The following is a 25,348-nucleotide window of genomic DNA, read 5'->3' on the forward strand; positions in this document are numbered from 1 at the left end:
TATAGTTGTAGCTAAAATTTTTTTTAATATCTTAAACATTACCTGGAAAAGTTGACTACCCAAATAAGAAGTGACTTGTGAAAATATGTTTCACTTTTTAGCATCTGTAATTGTAGCTAAAAAGTTTAGTTCTAGATATCTGATACCATTTAGCATCTTTCTTATTTTAATAGTTTCTTATTTGTAAATTAAATTTTCTTATGTTGATGGAACAGATTCTTATTTTCTAGCCTACTATATGTTGATCTTAAGAGCAAATTTTTTTTTTTGAGATGATATACCCCTTGAACTCCCTGGAGAAGGAAATGGCAACCCACTCCAGTATTCTTGCCTGGAAAATCCCATGGACTGAGGATCCTGGTAGGCTAGAGTCCATGGGGTCACAGAGAGTCGGACATGACTGAGCAACTTCACTTCACCCCTTGAACTAATTGATGCAGAACATAATATGACCCATCCTTATTTGTTGGTTTACCACTGCAAACCTTTTTCTCCTCACTTCCCTTCACCTAAGATGATTGTTGTAAAACTAGAACTTATTAAAAGTTTTGCATGCTTGAATGCAATAAAATAGAAGACCAGATTAACACCTATGTGACATATTCTTGAATAATATTCCCACTCCTTGTGAAGTTCCTGCTGTTTTATTTGATTATATACTTATTTTTGAATAACATAATTTTAATTCCTACAGTATACTTTAACATTTAAAGCAGAATATCTTAAAACTCTTTCTAAACAACATAGACTACAGTACTCAGCTAGGGAACAGTTTGAAATGGGCCACATCTCAGTCAGAATCTCTGAGAATGGTACTTAAGAACTTTTTATGTTTAATTCTTATGCACTAACCCTTGATTAAGAGGCTGGGACAACCATTTCTACATAATTCTTTGCACAGGATATTAGAGCAAAAGACTGTATTAGCTTCTGAGTGTAGAGTTTCAAATTTATTGTAATGAAATTACTCAAGTGTTTTTTAGTTGTTGGTGTTAAACTTACTGGTTCATATATTTGTTGATTCCCAGACAATATTTGCACAATTTCAACACAGTCGAGAAAAAGCACTTCCCTCGGATAACATAAGGCATGCTCTGGCAGAAAGCTTCAAAGATGAGCAGCGATTTCAACTTGGCCTTATGGATGATGCTGCAGAATGCTTTGTAAGTATATCTGATAATCCTTAGGTCAGGATAGTAGTTTGTATCCCTTAAATGATGTACCTTTTGAGACAAATGAAGCATAAATTTTTAGCAGTGGAAAAACATCAGAACATAGATCATTGTCTTACCTACCTTTCAAAGTTTTCAAAGCTCCACGTGTTTTGTGTACTTTTGCTTTTGCTTGCTTGTGCTGCTCTAATTTTTGAGAGCTAGGATACTAAAATACTTTAACATTGTTTATTGGAGCAAAAAGGCTTACGATGTATAAATCATATCACTTAAGTCATTGTTCTGTTCCCGCAGGGATTGCACACACAACACGCTCTCCCAGTAGCATTTCTCATTTCATGCAGTGATTCTCTCTGGAAAAGAAGAGGATCTTGACGTGCAGCTGTCAGGGGCAGCAGTTCTCTTAGCCAGCTCACTCCAGGTTGAGAATCACTGACTGAGGTTGATGTTTTGAGACTCTGTTACCACCATACTGATAAATAGAGCATTTCTTTGCTGAAGGACATAGGTTGTATACTTTCTGAAATGTGCATGTTGATGATTAATTGTTTCAGTAACATAGATGTCACCTTTACTTAAGATGTGTGTGTGCTCAGTTGATCAGTCATGGTCTGATTCTGCGACTGTAGCCCACCAGGCTCCTTTCACCATGAGATTCTCCAGGCAAGAATACTGGCGTGGGTTACCATTTTCTCCAGGGAATCCTCCCGACCCAGGGGTTGAATCCGTGTTTCCTGCATCTCCCTCACTGGCAGACAGATTCTTTACCACTGAGCCACCAGGGAATCCCTGGCCACTAGTGTCCTTTTTACCCCTGTCCTTCAAGTTTGTTCTTAACAGCCATCATGTTAATAGAATTTTTTTCAGATAAATGCTTACACATCAAATATTTATGTGATTCAAATCTGACTCTCTTCTGACATTTAAGGCTTTTTACATTTATACTCCAGCTTATCTCTGTTTTCTTTCTGAATTTTCCCTTAGTGAGATAGATTCATTCTGTTCCTGAAACATGTCTTTTAAATTCCTGTTTTATAGACTTTGCTCAAGTTCTTGAAATATTCAAAACTTTCCTAATCTGTTATTTGTTACAGTTCAGCCTCTCAGGCCTGCTAGATAATGTATCATCAAAGCACCCCAGTACATTCTCCAAATTTCCAAGGAATTTATTACTCTCTATAGAATTCATTTGTCATTTATGTTTTTAAATAAACATCTTGAATCTTTTCTCAGACAGGTGGAAATCTCCTTGACTAGTGCCCTTGCCATGTTGACTAAAGTGGGACAAAAATAGCACACACAGTCATGAAATATGCTTTTCATACTTCTCATGTTTACAATTGTCCATTGTTTAAAATATAGATAGATTTTGCACAATACTGATTTCACTTAAATGAAATATACTAATCCCTGATATGATAATTCACAGGATATCCAGAAATGCAGACTTAATTTAATGAATTGTTATAAATGTCCTGAGGCAAAGGAAGGGATATTAACTAATTAAAAGAATTCATTGGGTAAGCTTTGGTGAAAAGAATAATTTGTTAAAGAAATTAATAACTCTTATTGATCTGTTTTACAAATCCAACCTTTTATTTGAAGTTTGTTGAAGAGTAGATTCCTTGCATTAGAGTATTAGTTCAGGTATTGTAAACCTTTATCATTGATGTTTTAATTTAAGTTGTATAGACTATCCAAATGATCTGAGCAGAGTATTTTTTTTTAATTAATAGCTTCTTCTCAATAGGAAAACATTGAGAACATAGGAAGTCTAGTTTTCTGATATTAAATTCTAGATGTCAGCCACCATGAATTGATTTTTTAAAAATCTTTTATTAAAATTATGTTACATTATAATGTTTCTTTTATGAATTTTTTTTTAAGCTGACACTACAAAAGAATAATTGAGCAGCATTTGAAGGCTTGGATAAAGAGGAAAACTGAAAAACTGACAACATATATGACACTCAATTTACCATTTTGGAAAATCTTTAGATTTTTAAATTTGTAAAGCTAAAAAGAGTTGTATTTTGAAGTGTCCTATGCAAGATTTGCAATTCATTTGTCTTTTAATTTTTCAATTAGGAAAATATATTGGAGAGGATTCACTTTCACATAGTGCCAAGCAGAGATGCAGACATGTGTACCTCTAAATCTTGTATCACTCACCAGAAGTTTGCTATGACTCTGTATGAACAGGTGAGAGGGGTTTTCACTGTTTTAGTAGAGGACATGTTTATGTTTTATGATTGACAAATTTGACATGTGTTTTTACCTGCAGTGTGTGTGTCGTAGCTGTGGAGCATCATCAGATCCTCTACCCTTTACAGAATTTGTACGGTACATTTCTACAACAGCTCTGTGGTAAGAGCTTATTAAAGCATATTTACCAGAGATGTTAGTAGTAATGTGTGTGATCACATTGAGCGTCTACTTTATGAAACTATAGCATATATGAATATCTACTCTGTGAGATGCACAAATGTGCTACCATCACAGGTACTAAGTGATGTCTATCTCAGTTTTGGTTGTTTCTGATTTACCAAATATAGATGTCACTCAGTAATGACAAATGTGCAAAATATTAGTCAAAATGTTTATTTATCTATTTATAGCAAGGTTTTGGAACTATGGAAGAGAGCTAAGTTGAATGGTAAATGGAACAGTACGTGATTTCTTCATTTTTGCTAAGGTGTTACCTTTGCAGTGACAATGTCCCTGCGTGGTGATGGAAGCTAGGGTAAGCAGATGAGGAAGAAAAAAATAAAAATAACCCTCTGTTAGATTTATTGGATTTAAAGCTTCAACATTCACCTGAAATAAAAATTTGCCAGGCTTGTCTGTCTCCTTGCCCCCTTCCTGGTCTTGAACTAGCTTAGGGATCCAAAGGTGATGCCTAGGCTTTACATAATAAGAATTGTTTGAACACTGCAACAGGTATTTGAGAGTATAAGTATTTGATGTATGAAAGCATTGAATAAGATCATAAATGTTTGCAGATACTTTAATGCTTTAATACAAAATATAAAACGTGGAGCAGTCATTATCAATCAGAATACGTCAGTATAGCAGTTAGCTGCTAAATGCTACCAGGGTTTTTATCTCTGTACAAAGTGTTAGGTGCTCATCAATTTCATGCTGTTATTAAACTTCCTTGATATTTTGAATATAGCACATTATTTCTTAAAGACCATCCAATGTAGTAAGTTGGTAATTTGTATATATACAGAGTTGGGAAACATTGGTTTAAAGGAACAGTCTTTAAACTTTAGCTAGTTGTAGTCAATTTCATTCATCTGATAAGAAAAGTAGAATGGTGTTTGAATAAGGATAGACTGCAAATTAAAAACTGTAAAACTTTAGGTCTATTTTGAAAGTGGAAAATTATAGTGCTCTGAGACAGTATCTTAGGTAAAAAGAATTAGAGCTCCATCTGTTTCTTCCTGGTCCACAACATGAATTGCAAAAGCCCAGACTTTGAATCCTAATTATCTTTCTTTTTATTGGTTATAAGTATTGAATACAATTGTTCAGTTGTAAGAGCCCAGACTTAGAATTCTAATTATCTTTCTTTTCATTTGTAATAAATATTGAATACAGTTGTTCAATGCTATTATGTTCTAGGCTTTACATAAATTGTTGCTTTTAATCTTAACAAAAACTTTTGTTGTTCAAGAATAGGCTTAATAAGATTAATTTGGTAAATGGATGAATTAAGATTGAAACCCGGGTCTAGGTTAATTTCTTTTTTTTTTTTCCATTTATTTTTATTAGTTGGAGGCTAATTACTTTACATCATTGCAGTGGTTTTTGTCATACATTGAAATGAATTAGCCATGGATTTACATGTATTCCCCATCCCGGTCTCCCCTTAGGTTAATTTCAAATTCAAAATATGTCTGGTTAAACATCACCATGATGCTGTCAATTTTGTAAAAAAAAAAAAAAAACCATTATGTACACCTTGAATGAGCCTGTCAGATTTAGTGATTTCTGGTCTGCTTGTGAAGTGCTTTAGAGGAACTGGTACATTAAGTTGTTATTGAATATTGCCTATTATTGTAACTATTGAACTGTAAAATAAATCTAGCTCTGGGAAGGTTAAATTACTATAAAGTAAAACCAGAGCACCAAGAATAGAAACTAGTAGGAGTATTGAGCTTGCATTATGTATCTTTTTGGAAATTCTAAGTAGTTGTCTCAGTTCAGTTCTGTTCAGTCGCTCAGTTGTGTCCAACTCTGCATCCTCATGGACCGCAGCACGCCAGGCCTCCCTGTTCATTGGACAACTCCCGGAGTTTACTCAAACTCATGTCCATTGAGTCGGTGATGCCATGATGCTATCCAGCCATCTCATCCTCTGTCATCCCTTTCTCTTCCTGCCTTCAATCTTTCCCAGCATCAGGGTCTTTTCAAATGAGTCAGTTCGTCGCATCAGGTGGCCAAAGTATTGGAGTTTCTTGGAAGGAGCAGCAGTCCTTCCAATGAATACCCAGGACTGATTTCCTTTAGGATGGAGTGATTGGATCTCCTTGCAGTCCAAGGGACTCTCAAGAGTCTTCTCCAGCTCCACAGTTCAAAGGCTCAATTCTTTGGTGCTCAGCTTTCTTTAAATCCAACTCTCACATCCATCCATGACTACTGGAAAAACCATAGCTTTGACTAGACGGACCTTCGTTGGCAAAGTAATGTTTCTGCTTTTTAATATGCTGAAAATTCCAAGGAACAAGCATCTTTTAAGTTCATGGTTGCAGTCACCATCTACAGTGATTTTTGGAGCCCTCCAAAATAAAGTCCCTCACTGTTTCCCCATCTATTTCCCATAAAGTGATGGAACAGATGCCATGATCTTAGTTTTCTGAATGTTGAGTTTTAATTTAACTTTTTCACTCTTCTCTTTCACACGTTTATCAAGAGGCTCTTTAATTCTTCTTCGCTTTCTGCCATAAGGGTGGTGTCATTTGCATATCTGAGGTTATTGATATTTCTACCTGATTTCTTGATTCCAGCTTGTGCTTTATCCAGCCCAGCATTTCTCATGATGCATATAAGTTAAATAAGTAGTTGTCTAATGATACTTAATACCCTGTTACATGAAAATTAGACTCTATGAGAGGTTGGATAGAAATTGGCACAGATAACCCTCCCTAGATTCTTTAAGAAATGGTTAGCATTCGTAATAGGAACAAAAAGCACAAACCTGGCTTAAGTAGCTTTGGTTATGATTTCTGCTTTAATCATCAAAGGGCCTTCTCGTAGGTGAAAATAATTTTGTGTCTGGAAACTTTAAGCTAGAGGGGGAGACTTTCCTAAAGTTTGTTGTTCTTGTTAGGCAAAAGTTGAAACTCAAGTCTTTATTTGTTAAGTAATAATGTAGAAGAAACAGTTAACTTACAATTACCTTGAGATGGAGCATCTTACATCAATTCATATAGTTCCAAACAATGGTGTGTGATTTCATGTTATTTTATCCTGTTTTTCACCTAATTTCTTTCATCATATACTGCCAAATTTCATTATGTTTCATGTCATGGAAATTTACTTTATGGTTAACTTTTCTAACAGAATTATGTTTTAAGGTAGAAAAAATGATCATACCTATATTAATAACTTAATATTTTGATGCAAAAATATTAGATCTTTTTTAAGTTCATAGGCCAGATTTGGGACCGTTTGTTTCTTTCGTAGCAATGAAGTTGAGAGAATGATGGAAAGGCATGAGCGCTTTAAGCCTGAAATGTTCGCAGAATTGCTGCAAGCAGCAAATACAACTGATGACTACAGGAAATGTCCTGTAAGTATAATTCAGAAAATGTTAGTGTGCGTCTGTGTTTGTAAATTTGAGAATAGAAATTGCCATGCAAATATTAATTAAATCTGGAATTAATTCTAAGAATTACTTTTTTTTAGTGTTCTTGAGGTAATTTATACCGTTGAGCTCTTTACTTCAACATTATTTCTTTAAAAGCATGTTACTGAGTAATATTCCATGGTGTAACTCAGCCATTAAAAAGAATTCATTTGAATCAGTCCTAATGAGATGGATGAAACTGGAGCCCATTATACAGAGCGAAGTAAGCCAGAAAGATAAAGACCATTACAGTATACTAACACATATATATGGAATATAGAAAGGTGGTAACGATAACCCTATATGCAAAACAGAAAAAGAGACACAGATGTATAGAACAGACTTGTGGACTCTGGGAGAAGGCGAGGGTGGGATGTTTCAAGAGAACAGCATTGAAACATGTATATTATCTAGGGTGAAACAGATCACCAGCCCAGGTTGGGTGCATGAGACAAGTGCTCGGGCCTGGTGCACTGGGAAGACCCAGAGGGATCGGGTGGAGAGGGAGGTGGGAGGGGGGACCGGGATGGGGAATACATGTAAATCCATGGCTGATTCATATCAATGTATGACAAAAACTACTGTAATGATGTAAAGTAATTAGCCTCCAACTAATAAAAAAAAAAAAAAAGGCATGTTACTTTGTGAAGGATTTAAGGTGGCATACGTTGATTACTTTTAAGCTCTGAAGCCTGTCATTTCACTAAACTGAAAATTTCATTTCTGTTTTTCTTTAAACATTACAAATGGTATTATTCTTTTCTCAGGTGATATTGTTAGTGACTTTAAGGTCATTATTTCTGCTTTTCTTAAGGTTGAATTCTTATTTTAACAGATCTACAAAAGTACCAAAGAAAAGTTCTTTGATTTAAAATAAATTTGTTTAATCAATAATTAAACTGATAGTTTGTTAGAAGTCTTTTAATATGCTGAATAAATTTCTGATACATACTTTGCATGATACAAGCTAGGTAAGGCATTACCTTTGATATATTTGTTTTGATAATTTCAAGAGTTTGTCTTTTTTGTTTTTCCTTAGAGTAACTGTGGCCAGAAAATAAAAATTCGGCGTGTTTTAATGAACTGCCCAGAGATTGTTACAATTGGTTTAGTCTGGGACTCCGAGCATTCTGACTTGACTGAAGATGTTGTTCGGAATCTGGCAACCCAGCTTTATCTTCCTGGGGTATAATAATTCTTTTCATTCTCTTCCTTTTTGTTTTTAAATTCCTCTGAAACATCTTCATATATTACACTGTATGTTGTTTTTCAGAACTAAATTTTCTTTCTAAAGGAAATAATTTGCAGATGTAACTCTGATAAAGTTACATCAGATCAGGCTAACTGGCATGCCTTTCTTGCTTTCTGTTATAAACTAATCCATCATATACTCTATCCTTTTTATCACTCTAGAATAATGATGATATGATACTGTATGCATCTGTGTATATGCTTGTTTGGGTGTATATGATAATGATTATAAATTATAAATATCAAGCTAGAAAATATTAAGGTTTAAAATTTATCTGTAGCTCTGATTTTTTAATGTGCATATTACTATCTTATTTTAAATTGATTTATATTACAGTTAAACTTTTAGTTATCTTTTAGGTAGTATGGTTAATATATATTAAAATATGCAGTTCAACCATCAATTATCAGGAAATGTATGATTTATCTCATTTTGTTTTATGTATATAAAGTCTCTGTTCTGTATTCAAGATGCTGTGCTACTGAACTAAGTTGTAATAATTACATTTTGTTAGACATCATGTTTCTTATAGACTAATTGAAAAGAATAATTCTGTTAACTGTGATGTGGTGTCTTTAGTACTAATAAAATACCAGTTTGGGACAGTATGCATGAGAAATGTTTGTCATAGAGAATCAAATGCATGACTCATCAGATGATTGTTCCTCGTCTTTGAAAAGATAACTATTAAATATACATTATTTTTAAACAGCTTTTTTATAGAGTTACTGATGAAAATGCCAAAAATAGTGAACTTCACCTTGTTGGCATGATTTGCTACACCAGCCGACATTACTGTGCCTTTGCTTTTCATACCAAGAGTTCCAAATGGGTATTTTTTGATGATGCAAATGTGAAAGAGGTAAGTGACACTTGACTAACTGGTATAATTACTGTGGTTTTTACTTTTGAGGGGTAAATGATATAATAATGATAAAATTATATAAAAATAATAATTATATGCAAATGCTTATATAAATTAGTAATAAGTGGACTTAATTATAATAGCATCTTTAAAGACCTTCAGTATTAAAAATTAGAAAGCCAAATCAGTTCAGTTCAGTCGCTCAGTCATGTCTGACTCTTTGCAACCCCATGAACTGCAGCACGCCAGGCCCGCCTGTCCATCACCAACTCCCAAAGTCCACCCAAACCCATGTTCATCGAGTCAGTGATTCCATCCAACCATCTCATCCTCTGTCATCCCCTTCTCCTCTTGCCCTCAATCTTTCCCAGCATCAGGGTCTTTTCCAGTGAGTCAGCTCTTCACATCAGGTGGCCAAAGGATTGCAGTTTCAGCTTCAACATCAGTCCTTCCAATGAACACCCAGGACTGATCTCCTTTAGGAGATCTCCTTGCAGTCCAAGAGTCTTCTCCAATACCACAGTTCAAAAGCATCAATTCTTCAGTGCTCAGTTTTCTTTATGGTCCAACTCACATCATACATGACCACTGGAAAAACCATAACCTTGGTTAGACGGACCTTTGTTGGCAAAATAGTGTCTCGGCTTTTTAATATGATATCTAGGTTGGTCATAACTTTCCTCCCAAGGAGTAAGTGTCTTTTAATTTCATGGCTGCAATTACCATCTGCAGTGATTTTGGAGTCCAGAAAAATAAAGTCAGCCACTGTTTCCACTGTTTCCCCATCTATTTGCCATGAAGTGATGGGACCAGATTCCATGATCTTAGTTTTCTGAATGTTGAGCTTTAAGCCAACTTTTTCACTCTCCTCTATCACTTTCATCAAGAGGCTCTTTAGTTCTTCTTCACTTTCTGCCATAAGGGTGGTGTCATCTGCATATCTGAGGTTATTGATATTTCTCCCAGCAATCTTGATTCCAGCTTGTGTTTCTTCCAGCCTAGTGTTTCTCATGATGTACTCTGCATATAAGTTAAATAAGCAGGGTGACAATATACAGCCTTGACGTACTCCTTTTCCTATTTGAAACCAGTCTGTTGTTCCATGTCCAGTTCTAACTGTTGCTTCCTGACCTGCATACAGGTCTCACTAGGCATAAAAGAAGTACAAATTCAATTCACAATGAGATTGCATTACTCACCTATTAGAATGCCTAAAATTAAAAAGACTTTTTACACCAAAAACTGACCAGGATGTGGAACAGCTGGATCTCTCACGAGGCTGATGGAAGTGCAAAATTGGATAATCACATGAGAAAACAGTTATAAATTCAAATGTATACTTAGCATACAACCTAGCAATTCCATTCCTGTAAAAAGTATGTATCCATACATTATTTATAATTCAGTGTTCTTAGTAGTTCTATTTATAGTAACCAAAACTAGAAACAACTCAAATAGACAAAGATAACTCATCGGGTAAATAAAGAAGTTGTGGTATAACCATACAATGGAACATAATAATCATCAATAAAAGGAATGAGCTATTGATACAGACAACTATTGAGTATGGAAAAAATCTCAAAAGCATTTTGCTAAATGAGAGATGTACAAGCTGGATTTAGAAAAGACAGAGGAACTGGAGATGAAATTGCCAACATCTGTTGGATCATAGAAAAAAGCAAGGGAATTCCCCCCAAAAAATCTACTTCTGCTTCACTGACTATGCTAAAGCCTTTGACTGTATGGATCACAAAAAAGTGTGGAAAATTCTTAAAGAGATGGAAATACCAGACCAGCTTACCTGCCTCCTGAGGAACCTGTGTGCAGGACAAGAAGCAACAGTTAGAACCGGATATGGAGCAATGGACTGGTTCAAAATTGGGAAAGGAGTACATAAGGCTATCAGTTGTCACCTTGCTTATTTAATGTATATGCAGAGTACATCATATGACATGCCAGGCTGGATGACTCACAAGCTAGAATCACGATTGCCAGGAGAAATACCAACAACCTCAGATATGCAAATGATAAACACTCTAATGGTAGAAAGCAAAGAGCAACTCAAGAGCCTCTTGCTAAGGGTGATAGAGGAGAGTGAAAAAGCTGGCTTAAAACTCAACATTCGAAAAACTAAGATCATGGCGTCCAATCTCATCACTTCATGGCAAATAGAAGGGGAAAAAGTGGAAACAGTGACAGACTCTACTTATTTATTATTTAATACTTTGATATGGCAGTTTATTAAGAAGTTCTGTTTGAGTCAGTTTGCAGCAGCATTTTGGCACTCCTATTTTGCATCCTTATAGTTTAAATTGTCAAAATTTGAAGAAAGAACTGGGTATATGGTCACTCTGAGTTTTAGGTTTGTTTTGTTTTCAAATTAGTCTAGTTTTTGAAGTATCTCCGAATCCCAAGTAAAGAGAGTAAACAGCTAAATGTGTGTAATGTGAACAGGCTCCTCAGGAATTTTTAAAGGTCCTTTTCTTCTCTAAGCTAATTGAAGTCCATGACATGACTGAGTGACTGAAATAAACTAAAGATGCACATTCTCAAAAAAAAAAAAAAAAAACAACTAATATTCTAGAAAGCTTTTTTGTTTCATTGGTTTTGTTTTTGAATGAATGTTAGAGAGGTGTAATTTACAAACATTAAAATGCACCCGTTGTAAGTTTATAGTGGATAGTAACAGCTGCGTACATGCCTGTGTAACCTCCACGTTCACTGTATGGAGCCTTTTCACGACTCCAGAAAATCCTGCCCTGTCCCTTTGCCATCGTCACCTTTCCACCCTGCTGCTGCTGCTGCTAAGTCATGCCAGTCGTGTCCAACTCTGTGTGACCCCATAGACGGCAGCCCACCAGGCTCCTGTCCCTGGAATTCTCCAGGCAAGAATACTGGAGTGGGCTGCCATTTCCTCCTCCAGTGCATGAAAGTGAAGTCGCTCAGTCGTGTCCGACTCTTCGCGACCCCATGGAGTTTAGCCTACCAGGCTCCTCCGTCCATGGGATTTTCCAGGCAAGAGTACTGGAGTGGGGTGCCATTGCCTTCTCCGCTTCCCAGCCTAGGCCCCAGGAAATCACTGATCTCACCATAGATTCGTTTTGCTCATTTTACAAGTTTTATATGTGTGGTATCTTATAATACTTTTTCTCTGTGTTTGGCCTCCTTTGCTAAGCATATATATACACCTCTTAACATACAGTCATATATTATAATGTGTATTGTGTTGTGTGTATCAGTGCGTTATTTTTATTGTTGTGTTCCATTTTATGACCAAATAACAGTTTATCCATTCACTTGAATTATGAACAGTCTTCGTGTGAAAGTCCTCTTTTCCCTTAATCTTAGATAACATCCAGAAGTTGGATTTCTGGGTTGTATGGTGTGTGTTAATCTTTACAAGGGACTGGCAACAAATTGATCTCCAAAGTGATTGTGCAGTTTACATCCCTGCCAGCCATGTACTGGAGTTCCAGTTGCTCCACATTCTCAGGAGCACTCCGTGTTGGTGGTCATCTTAACGTTAGTCCTTACAGTGAATGTATGACGTTATCTCAGTGTGGTTTTAATTTGCATTTCTCTTATGGTTAATAATGTCTTAAGTATTCTTTCATGTGCTTATTGGCCATCTTTTATGTCTTTTCGGTTAAGTGTTCAGATGTGTTGTACATTTTTCAAATTGGATTATCTTATTAATCAGTTGTAGTCATTCTTTATTCTGGTCACCAGTTCTTTATTGGATATATGTGGCTTTTTTTTCGTTTTTTTCATTTTCTTAATGGTGTCTTTCAAAGAGCAGAAGTTATTAATTCATTTTGATGAAGCCAGTTTTATGATTTTTTTCTTCTCTGACTTGTTTGATGTCCTATCTAAGAAATCTTTACCTCCCCCAAGGTTGTTAAGATTTTATGTTTTGTTTTCTTCTATAGGGCTTCTCTGGAGGCTCAGACAGTAAAGAATCTGCCTGCAATGCAGGAGACTGGGTTCAATCCCTGGGTCGGGAACATCCCCTGGAGAAGGAAATGGCAACCCACTCCAGTATTCTTGCTTAAGAAACCCCATGGATAGAGGAGCCTGGCGGGCTATAGCCCATGGGGTTGCAAGGAGTCGGACACCGCTGAGCGACTAACACTTTCACAGCACTTTCTTCTTTATAGTTTCTTCATGACTCATTCTGACTTCATTTTTATGCTTTTAGTGAAACGATGTCAAAGTTCATTTTTTCATATGGCCATCCACTTGTTCCAGCACCATTTGTTTAATAGACCATTATATTTCTCCATTAAACTGCTTGAAGTCTGTCAAAAGTCAGTCAACCATGTGTATGTGAAGCCTTTCAAAATTTGATATTCTAGATCTTGATACAGAAAGTGTATAATCTTGCTCATCAGTGTTTTAATGATAATCTTTAAAAGATTTTTATGTTGACTAGTTTCTAAATAAAATTAATTGTATAATCTGATGAATAGTTGAACTGAGTATCTGGGTGTCTTTAAAATTTTTTTAATATACAAAATAATTCAGTCTCTGCCTTTTCATGTAATGCATTGATTGCAAAGTTCTGTTTCTATTCATTGTGATTTTTTAAGGTTGGAAGTAAATGGAAAGATGTGGTCTCCAAGTGTATCCGATGCCATTTCCAGCCATTGCTTTTGTTTTATTCGAACCCAGATGGCACAGCGGTTTCCACTGAAGATGCACTCAGGCAGGTCATCAACTGGTCACATCATAAATCTATTGCAGAAAATATAGGTAATTCTTTAAAAGTTTTTTTTAGTGTTTTTCATTGTCAGAATCACACTAGGAATACTAATATACTGAATATGAAATGAATGTTGTGGATAATCTCAAAATTTAGTTTCAGTGGAGTCCAGGAAAATTCTATACTTTGAGTTAGTCTTTATAAAGAAGCTTTCCTCATCTGTGGCCTCAGAAGCACCTTCAGCAGCCACCCACCACCCTGCTCACACAAGCCCAGGAGGGGTTACTTGGCTGGTACCTCTTATTAGTGATGAGTACTGAGATTTCAAGTAAGTTAGTACGCCAGAAGAGTCCAGAGGAGCTAGGCCACTTTTGAATGTATTAACAGCGCATGTAGAAATCCTTAAAAGATGTCAGTCCTCTAAGTTTTTTTAAATAATTTTCTCATTAGTATTAAAAGCGTCTGAAAAGATGATTTAAATCTCTCTTCTTGTGGTAGAGAGGATGAAGGGAATGAAACATTTTTGTTGGTCTTTTTAAGGATGTGAAAAGCCCTCAATTTCTAAGTCAGAAAATTCAAAAGAAAACGGATTTGGTGATCAGACAAAACAGAGAGAAAATCAGAGATTTCAGGCAGACAGCATGTCATCATTTAATCGGAGCCACATTCAAACAAGTGGCGGTAGAGGACCAGGTATGTGTTTTTTGGGGGGTTCTGTGCGGCACGTGGGATCTTCGTTCCCCAACCAGGGGCTGAACCATTGGACTGCCAGGGAACTCCCGACCAGGTGTATACTTAAATTTTCATTTTTACATTGTCCTTGAGTGGTTAAGCTTCCCCGCTTTTCACTTGCTGTATGTAATTCTTTTTAAAGACCAGGAAGAGAATCCTTAACTAGCTTTTCTTGGCCATGAGGAGAAAATAGCAAGTAGAAACAAAATTTTGTCTTCTGACTTAAGCATTTGTCTGAGACCTGTAGTTTTGTTTGAACTTTGATTCGACTGGTAGTGGTTTTTCCGTGTGCTCAAGGCTGTACCTAATAGGCTGGAGGCAATCTGGACTGTCACCAAAGAAAGCTATGATATGGATATGGCCTTTCCTTCAAGGAGTTAGTTATTAACTTGGAGAGGAAAAACATTTAGTTAATAGTTTGGCTCGTATGCCAAAATTAAATTTAGCATTAGTGAATGCAACAGGAGTTTGAACTTACTATTGTTGTAGTTTATTTTTAACCTCTTGTTTATTCAACTCTCTCTTGTCATTATCAACCTACAACTTTAATTTTCACAAATGAAGATCTGTGGTTAGGATCTAACATGAGATATCAAAGTATGGTGTATAATTATGGTTTAGAAATATATATAACTAATTGAGTGACTTTTGAGGATGATTTTATAAAGGGCTTTAAAATATATTAATGAAATAATGTCTAACCATAAAGTAACCCATTTAAGCAAGAGTGATAAGATTCAGAATTCACAATTATCATTAACAAAAAACTAAAATAAATGCTTTTTAAAGTTCTTAATGGAACTATACCTTTTTCCATCTTATATATTCATCTGTATTTTGTTAATGTATTACATCTTAAATTTTAAATGTAGTGCAGTTTGTACTTTTATTGAATGGCATGAAAAATGATCTGTGTTGTTATAAGAATTTTTTTTTTTTTTTAGTTAAGTCAAGTCACAGTGATCAAAGGGAAAAAATAAAAGACATTTCCAGAGAATGTGCTCTAAAAGCCATTGAACAGAAAAACTTACTTTCCTCAGAAAGGAAAGATTTGGAAAGGGGACAGAGAAAAGATTTGGGTAGACATAGAGGTAAGTTAAGAACTTGTAGCATTCATTGGAAAAAGGCAGCCACAATCTTACTTTAAAGCTAACTTTTATAAATTAATACAATTTAATATAATTTCTTTAGGTATGTTATATATCTTAGTATGAGTTCTATAATATGCCTGTTACATCTATAAATGTAAAATTTTCCTAGTTCTTAGTCAATTATAGCCTGGAAAATTTGTGTTTTTTTATAGTTTCACCTTTTAACTATAAATTCAATTCACCTGTATGGTACATTCAAATACAAGGAAGGTTATACAATTAAATAAAAAGAAATTTTTTTCCTGCAACCCTTGACCTTTGCTCTGTTTCGCTGTTAACAGTTTCCATGATCATATCTTACTTTTATGGTTTTATACCATTTTCTTTATGGACATATCATGATTTAACTGATACTTCTAGGCTTTAAAACTTGATTTAATATTATTGCTGCAGTGAAATCCTTTCACAGTTACCTTTGTGTACTTTTTGCATGTAGCCATAGCATAAAATTTTTTCAGAATGATTACTGGGTTAGAGTATGTTTATTTTCAGTTTTGATCGGTGTGGCTCAGTTGCCCTCCTAAAATACTTGACAGTCTGCACTCCCACCAATGGTGATTAGATATCTGTTTCCAACAATAATTGGTTTAGTAAACTTTTAATCTTACTAATATAATAGGTGGGGAGATATGTTTATTTTTATGCTTTCTATTATGAATGAGATAGAATACTTTTTAAAAACTTCTCTAATTACCTTGTGAGCTGCTTTGCAGATGATTTTTTAAAATCATTATATAACCATTTATGTTATAAATGTATCACATCAAGCATAAATAGAGATTTCAAAAGCAATTTTTAATCTCAAAGCACTATGTGATTTAAATAACTATGATTATTACTGTTTAACTTTTCTTCCCAAAGAAGGTGTTTGGCTTGTGATTAAAAAGTGACTCTGAAGAGCTTATGTATCATTGTTTACTTATTTATTTTTAAAGATTTGGTTGATGAAGACCCTCCACATTTCACGACTGGATCACCTCCTACCCTAAATGGCTTTAGACAGTATGGGAATCCACATCTGTATCATAGTCAAGGAAAAGGACCATGTAAGCATGACCGAACTGCCCATCAGAGTCGAGCTTCTGCACAAACCTTAAGTTCAAGTAAATCCCAGATTCTTGCTTCAGGAGAGAAAATAACTGGCAAAGTTAAGAGTGACAGTGGTACTGGGTATGATACAGACAGTAGCCAGGATTCTCGTGATAAAGGAAGCAACTCTAATGGCAGCAATAAAAGCCGAAACCGAGGTTGGAAACCTATGAGAGAAACGTTAAATGTTGATAGTATTTTTAGTGAAAGTGAAAAAAGGCAGCAGAGTCCAAGGCATAAATCAAATATCAATAACAAGTCTAAATGTAGCAAAGATCAGAGTTTTAACAATTGGCCAAAAGAGAATCCAAAGCAAAAGTGTTTAATGACTATATATGAAGATGAAATGAAGCAGGAAATGGGAAGCAGGAGTTCCCTCGAATTTAATGGAAAAGTAGCAGAGAAAAATAAAGCCCTCAAAGAAACTAAAGTTCATGCTGACAACTGGCAGATGCAAAGGACAGAGTCTGGATATGAAAGCAGTGATCATATCAGTAATGGCTCTGCTAATTTGGACTCGCCTATTATTGATGGAAATGGTACAGTGGTGGATATCAGTGGTGATAAAGAAACCACATCTATCAGGTAATACACAAATTATATAAATGATTTTCCCCCATCCATTCTCTCTTTTTAGTTACTTGAAGGAACTTTCAAAGATTGGGGTCAGTTAAATGAAAAGCAAAGAGCTTGAGCTCAGAGTAACCTGGGATATTGCAGGTTATTTGATATTTTGAGTTTCTCTTTTTAATAGTTATTTTCTCAATCCCAAGATGATAACTTTATTTTGAAGAAATTTAGAAAGTAAAAATGCATTATCATTTTGCCACTAAAAGCTATTGATATATACTACAAGTTTTAAACCACAGATTTAAATTGGTATAATCTGTCATTAAGCTCATTGCTTAATTCTTCAATCTATTTAATGCTCATTATCCCATCTCTAACATCTGTAACTCAAGAGCTGGGGTTATTTTCTTCTGTCATAACCCAGTTCCATGAAGGAGATATTTTTCCTTTAGCAAATATTAAAGAATACAGCCAAGTAACTAAGTTTGTGTTCCATTAATTCTTAATTCTGAAAACGTTTATTATATTACTGTTAGCAGTCTACTTCTACATCTCTGTGTAACCTCTAAAATATGTCCACAGCTTAGGTCAGTTAACCCACTGTGTTTTCCCTTAATTAGTCTAAAACATCTTAATTTGATATTTGCTGGTGTTTTATCACATTGATTATTGAAAAGCCAGATTTGCAAAAAATGACCACCCATGTTTTACTAAAATGATCATTATGATGAAGACTTAGGGAAGTTTTTATATTTGGCAGGGTGATATCATAATACTTCTTAAGGTATTAGAAAGATCAGGACTTTGTAACCAGATAGGCTTATATTTAAGTTATTGAGCAAATTAATTTGACTTTCACAGCCTTAATCTGTGACATGAGGATAACTGTTGTAAAATGAGGATATTAACTACTATTAAGTATTGTTGTGAGATGTAATTAATCCCCTAGAGCAGCAAATGGTGTATAATAATTGTTTAACAAATGTTGTTTCCTTTATTTTTCTTAGGGTAAAGTAAATAATAATCCATGATAGCTGATATGTTTGGTGTGTGTTTTATTTTATTTTCTAGTGATCAGATTAAGACGAGCAACCTAAACGCAGAACGTGGGAACTGTTCCTCCCAAGAGAGCAGAAATCACTTAGAAGGTAAAACTTTTATTTAAATATATTGTAATAGTAGCAGTAAAAATTAAATCATGATATTAAGAGTAAAGTAGCTAAAGACAGTCCTTCTGCTGATGAGTTGATGAGTAATGAGGATGGAGGTTGGGAGAGTTCATGCTTGAAGTCTTAAAGGATGCAGAGCTACTTCAGGAAGTAGGAAAAAGGCAAGTGTGTCAGCCAGGCGAGGCTGGATTCTGGGCTGTGCAGTGGTAACAGCCTGAAATCTCAGGGTCTTAACACAAGACTGTTTCTTGCTCACAACACATGTCCAGTCGAGGTCAGCGTGATGTCTCTTCCGGGCGAGCACTCAGGGCCTGAGACGCATGGTACCCGCATCTCCACCAGTGTTTCTCTACTTGTTACAGTACTGTGGGAGTGGACAGTGAGGGGACACAGTGTGGAGAATCAGTCACGTGTGGGGTCTTAAAACTCTCAACCCAGAAACGATCCAGGTGCTTCCGCCCACATCTCGCTGGCCGAGCAGCTCTTCAGTCAGGCTAATATCACAGAGCGTGGGAACGGGTGGTTTACCAGTGCATTCAGTCTGTATGAACACTCCTGATGTCTGCCACATGCATTAAGGTAGACAGAAGACCTGATAAACACCCTGTTGGAAAGCAGTAAATGTGTAATGGTGTGACATGATTACAGGTGATTTGTTAGCAACATACAGCAGCTCAGAAGCAAAGAAAATTAGACGTTTGAGTGTGTGCAGAATTTGGGATTGTTACTGAGGTTATATCTGAAGAATTTGGGAAATGGGGTTCAAGGAAAATGGATGAGCAAGGGGATTACAGAGGTTGCAGTCAGAGACATTGTCTTCAAATTTTAGAATTCAGAGGACTAGAAGGGATATGATTTTCAACAATGAAAAACAGCCGTGATGAACACATTTTAAAGTTTGTTTTTAGTCTTTATCTTCCTTAAGGCTTTTATGGAGATTATTTTTCAGGTTGCAGATGTTAAATATGATTAAATGTTTTAAGTATTTTGTTTTCTTCAGATGGTATAATATCAGAAGGAAGCACTTATATTAAGGAAATAACCTTCCTTTCCCATATAAAATGTCTCGCCTGTTTTAAAAATCTGATAAAAGTCTGGTAACCAAGTATTACAGGAAACAGTAAGGGGTTGGCCAAAAAATCAACAGCCAAAGTCAGTAAAAACTGAACAATAATTGCAAGTTCAGTGCTCTGTACAAAATGATGCTTGCTTCCTGGCATTAATAAAAACACAGGGTCACAGAAATTTTGATGGTTCGGAGTGCTTTGCTATAAGAACTCTGTAGTGGATTTCCCCATTTAATATGAAAGAATATATATGTAACCCACTTAAAAATATTCTTTTTAATTATAAAATACATAACAAAATTTGTCATTCTAATCATTTTTAAGTAAAGATTGCATGATAATAAGTACATTCACATTGTTTTGCCATGGTCACTGACATCTATCTCCATAGTTCTTTCACCTTCTCAAATTGGACTCTATCCCATTAAACAACTCCCCATTTCCTCCTCCCTCCAGCCCCTGGCAACTGCTGTTCTACTTTCTGGCTCTTCAAATTTGACTACTGTAGATACCTCATATAAGTGGAATTATACAGTATTTGTCTTTTTACAACTGGCTTATTTCATTCATTAATGGGCTTCCCTCATAGCTCAGTTGGTAAAGAATCTGCCTACAATGCAGGAGAATCCAGTTCAATTCCCGGGTTGGGAAGATCCGCTGGAAAAGGGATAGGCCACCCACTCCAGTATTCTTGGGCTTCCCTTGTAGCTCAGCTGGTAAAGAATCCTCTTGCAATGCAGGAGACCTGGGTTTGATCCCTGGGTTGGGAAGATCCCCTTGGAGAAGGGAACAGCTACCCACTCCAGTATTCTGCCCTGGAGAATTCCAGGGACTACACAGTTCATATGTTGCAGAGTCAGGAATGACTGAGCGACTTTCACTTACACTGTTTCGTTTAGCACAGTGTCTTCAGAATTCCTCCGTGTATCAGAATTCCACTCCTTTTTTAGGCTGAATAACATTACATTATATGATGTAACACATTTTGTTTGTCCACATTTGGGTTAGTTCTGCCTTTTGGCTATTGTATGAAATGCTCCTATTTATATAGATACCTGAAATCCCTGCTTTCAGCTCTTTTCAGTATATACCCAGAAGTGCAATTTGTGGATCCTTTGGCAATTTTATGTTTAATTTTTTGAGGAACCACTACACTATTTTTCATAGCAGCTGCAGCATTTTACATTTCCACCAGCAGTGCACAAAGGTCCCAGCTTCTCCACCTCCTCACCAGTACTTGTTATTTTCTATTTTTTTTTTTTTTAATAATTGCCATCTTAGTGGGTATGAGATGGTATCGTTTTGTGGTTTTATGTAACCCACCTTTTATTTAACTACATTAATTGCATTACATTATAAATATTATTTCTTATTTAATAAACTTCAAAACCTGTAAGAGTTCTTTAAGCTAGTTTTTGCTTGTGTGCATGCATGCTAAGTCACTTCAGTCATGTCTGACTCTTTGTGACCCCATGGACTGTAGCCCACCAGGCTCCTCTGTCCATGGGATTCTCCAGGCAAGAATATTGCCATGCCCTCCTCCAGAGGATCTTCCAGACCCAGGGATTAAACCCCCATTTCTTAAGTCTCCTGCATTGGTAGGCATTTTTTTTTTTTTAACTACTAGCACCATCTGGGAAGCCCAGTCTTTGCTTCAGTTCAGTTCAGTTCAGTTGCTCAGTCATGTCCGACTCTTTGCGACCCCATGAATCACAGCACACCAGGCATCCCTGTCCATCACCAACTCCCGGAGTTTACTCAGATTCCTGTCCATCGAGTCGGTGATGCCATCCAATCATCTCATCCTCTATCGTCCCCTTCCTCCTGCCCCCAATCCCTCCCAGCATCAGGGTCTTTTCCAATGAGTCAACTCTTCGCATGAGGTGGCCAAAGTGTCTTTGCTTATGGAACCTTTATTAAAGTGCATACCTTATGGTATCCATATGTGTTTCCCCTCCCCTAGTCTTTGATTGAGAACATGTTAAAGTGGGTATAGCAGTTTATTTCCTAAGCTAAAAGGTTGCCCTGTGTGGATTTTTTTTTTCCCCAGTAAAGCACAATTTAGTTTTTTTGTGGCATGGTATCATTTTCTTGGATTTCTCCTGTTTCTTATTTATAAAATTGGGCTCACATACATTATTGGCCTGAAGAATCACTTTCTATCCATGGATAAAAGACTTTCACAAAGTTAAAGAACCTTAGAAAAAAATTTTTTATTTCTATATTCTGTTTGACATTTAAGTCCGCTTTTAATATTAGTCTGTATAAGTTTATGTACTGGTAGAGAACTTAAAATCTAAAGTAATGCCATTGTAGTTATTTCACTGATAGAGATACTATATAGCCTATTATATTTATGGGTTCTGTTGCAAATAGAAAAAATACTTACATTGCCTAAAGCTATTATTAGGAAACATTGTTGAAATTCCACAATGTCATTTAGATTATTTAGATTATTTTAGCTCCTGTATTAAAAATGGGTCACTAATGGGGATAATTTCAAATGACTTAAATTACATTTAAAATAGAAGAAATGACATGTTCAAAAGAACATGGTCAGGAGAAGATACCACATATTGGTAATTTGTTATATACAAGGCTGAACCGCATCCCTGGAAATTCTGAGATGATGGATAGAGGCTAGAGAGACGCCAAATTGTGATGAAACTTTTATGCTATTTTTAAATCGTAAGAAGTGGAAAGGCACCAAAGGACAAGGAGAGTAGTGTACTCCAATTTGCATTTTAGAAAAGACTTTTTAGTGGTTGTGTAGAGGGTGAATTTAGAGCAGTGGGAGAAAAGTTAGATACAGAGTTTAATAGCTTAGGGGAGAAAAGATGAGGGCATAAACTAAGGCTGTATCTATGTCAAGAAAGAAGATTTCAGAGATTATAAGAATATGTGGAGAGTGGAGTCAGGTTCTAGGACAGATGTACACAGTGCAGGAAAAGTAGGAAGTTAGGAGTAGCTGCATTTGGGTCTTACGTAAGTGGATTCACCATTTACCATTTGGAGGAATACAGGAAGAAGAGACAAATTTGGGGGGTGAGAGTGCTCGGTCGCTCAGTTGTGTCTGACTCTTTGTGACTGCATAGACTGATGCTCACCAGGCTTCTTAATCCGTGGGATTTTTCAGGCAAGAATACTGGAGTGGGTTGCCATTTCCTCCTCCAGGGATCTTCATATCTCCTCCACTGGTAGGCAGATTCTTTACCGCTGGGCCACCTGGGAAGCCCTAATATTTTGGCATCGAGTGGGGATGTCAGATTTAGTTTTGGATTTGTTTGGTTTGTCATTTTAGGTAAATAGATTTATTAGACAGTTACAAATGTCTGGAATGCAGGAAACATTATGTATCGGTAGCCATCAACATATATGAGAATTGAACGCCAGAGACGGGAACAACATCACCTAGGAAAACGTGAGATTTCAGGGCAGAAGGTAGATGAAGGATCATGGGGTTTGTTGATTAGGAGAGGTGAGCTAAGGTGGAGCAAAGGAGCAGCTTTGGAAAAGAAGGAGTAGCAAGTGGAAGGCGTGGGAGAGTGCAGCAGAGGGATCATCACATGGAAACTCGGAAAATGGGGAGCTTCAAGAAGAAAAACGGTCACAGGCACAGCAGAATAAGGATTTAAAACTGCTGGTTTGCTTCAGCAGCTAATAAGGCATTAGTGACCTAGTGAAAGCAGTGTTAGAGGCACATTAGAATAGAACCAAGAATGTGGTAGAACTGAAGTGTTTAGAAGTAAGGGGCCATGATGTTTGTAACTTATTCTCAAATGGTTCAGAAAAAGAGAGGTAAAATGATAGTAATAGGTGAATCTGGGTAAAGGATATACAGGTAGGTTCTTTGTAGTAGTTTTAGTCTTAGTCTTTCGCTTTTCTGAACTTTTTGAAGTTATCTTCCAACTAAAAGTTTTTCAGAAAAGATTACAGTAAAATAAAAAGTAAATAAAAAAGCAGTAAATAAATGCACGTGTCTGTCAAAATCCTTGCTGTGAATAGTAAAGAAGTGAAGTGAAAGTCTCTCAGTCGTGTCCAACTCTTTGCAACCCCATGGACTATATATAGTCCGTGGAATTCTCCAGGGCAGAATACTGGAGTGGATTTGTTCCCTGCTCCAGGAGATCTTCCCAACCCAGGGATCGAACCCAGGTCTCCTGCATTGCAGGCGGATTCTTTATCAGCTGAGCCACCAGGGAAATGAAAGGAGAAAAATGAAACTAAGAGCTTGGTTGTGCGTTTATGTTACAGAAGGTAAGGGACTGATGTTGTACAGAGGACGAGAAAGATGTGAAAATTAAGAGTAGGAAAGAACAGTAATTAATGGAATAAGATCTCTGGAAGTAGAGTGAAAGTGAAACAAAGAAGGCTTTGAATTAAAGGAGGGGTAGTTTTTCTGTAATGGGAGAGATAAAGATGAGTATGGGTACTGTTCAGTATGTATTATGTTAGATGAATCCATTGAAGGAGTTCATACCTAATGGACTCTTTTCTCTGTGGAGTAAGGTTATCTACTGAAATAAATGTATGTTAAGATATTTACAGATTGTAAGTAACTAATCACAAAGGAATTATGCCTTTCAAAAACTTTTGCCATTTACTTTGGAATCTGTAATACTTAACCTCAGTTAATCATAGAAGTCAGGGTTGGTGCAAGCTGAGAGTCTTGATCTTGCAAAGGACAAGTAAGAGTGAAAGGACTTAATCAGTGGTCAAAAAAAATTTGTTAATCTCCTTAATTCTTATTATAAAAAAATCTGTACTTCCATTATGCTAAGTGAAATACACTATCCTTAATGTTATTAAATCCTAAAATTAGTAAATGAAAAATATTTTCATCAAAAAGTATATTTGTATACGTGTTTGATTTTTTCTCTAAGATTTTTTTGCAAACTTCAAGAGTATATTCATTTAAAATAAATACATTAGAAAGTATATCTAAAGAATATACTTTAGAGGTACTTTTAGCAGTTGATTTTTGTCTCTGTGCATATTAAGTTTATTTTCTCTAGGAGCTTCACCGACCATTGAGAGGTAGTTTCTGTGGCCCAGCATCATCAAATATTCACATATTTTTAAAAACCATAAACTTTCAGTGTTGAAATTTAATTTGTAGCAAAATAGTATTATTTGCTCTTTCTTGAAAGTAAAATACCAGTGAGAAAAGAAGACTCATTGCTTTTTATTTCATATTGTCCCCAAATTTGGTATCTGATAGAGTAGATTATTACATACTAAAGTATCTGTTCCTTTTGGCATGTAGTAAATTTAGCCAGAAATATTTATACAGATAAAGTTTTGTGATTTTTTTTTTTTTCCCTAGAGCATTCAAATTTTAACTATCTTTTTATTGTAAATTAGGTCATTGATTAGGTTATTGCTCTTGGATTTCTAGGCCTTGTAGTTGCAGTATTATTTTTTTAGTCTGAAATCTTCGTATCCAACAAGAGTGAGGATTATAGTGTCTAGAATAGCAGTTTGGTTTTCTTGTTATGTAAGTCTGTTTTAAACCTCGGTTACCTTTTCAAATAAAGTACATATATTTTGATTTCTTGACTGTTCGGCTTTAGGTTTGTTTGTATACAGTACCAAAATTAGCATTATTAATTAAAGCTCCTTGTGTTGATGTTGAAGTAGCTTCTTTGCCAAGTGTTAAAACCCAACTCTTAGATTTGCAAAGAACCTGGAGCCAAAATTCTCGGTAAAGACACATGGATGTCTG

General features: G+C 35.8%; 1 protein-coding gene across 1 annotated transcript in view; it reads left to right on the forward strand.

Annotated features, from left to right (window-relative positions):
- The window catches only part of USP53 (ubiquitin specific peptidase 53), a 55,852-nt gene that overhangs the window by 23,928 nt on the left and 6,576 nt on the right, over window positions 1–25,348 (forward strand). The window contains exons 4-14 of the mRNA XM_020893224.2: window positions 1,029–1,163; window positions 3,261–3,374; window positions 3,457–3,539; window positions 6,864–6,969; window positions 8,066–8,212; window positions 8,991–9,140; window positions 13,733–13,895; window positions 14,386–14,538; window positions 15,522–15,668; window positions 16,664–17,402; window positions 18,459–18,535. Coding sequence (XP_020748883.2) covers window positions 1,029–1,163; window positions 3,261–3,374; window positions 3,457–3,539; window positions 6,864–6,969; window positions 8,066–8,212; window positions 8,991–9,140; window positions 13,733–13,895; window positions 14,386–14,538; window positions 15,522–15,668; window positions 16,664–17,402; window positions 18,459–18,535 — 2,014 coding nt within the window. The remainder of the gene's footprint in view (window positions 1–1,028; window positions 1,164–3,260; window positions 3,375–3,456; window positions 3,540–6,863; window positions 6,970–8,065; window positions 8,213–8,990; window positions 9,141–13,732; window positions 13,896–14,385; window positions 14,539–15,521; window positions 15,669–16,663; window positions 17,403–18,458; window positions 18,536–25,348) is intronic.

Source organism: Odocoileus virginianus, chromosome 21, assembly GCF_023699985.2.
Source record: "Odocoileus virginianus isolate 20LAN1187 ecotype Illinois chromosome 21, Ovbor_1.2, whole genome shotgun sequence".
NCBI classification, from domain to species: domain Eukaryota; kingdom Metazoa; phylum Chordata; class Mammalia; order Artiodactyla; family Cervidae; genus Odocoileus; species Odocoileus virginianus.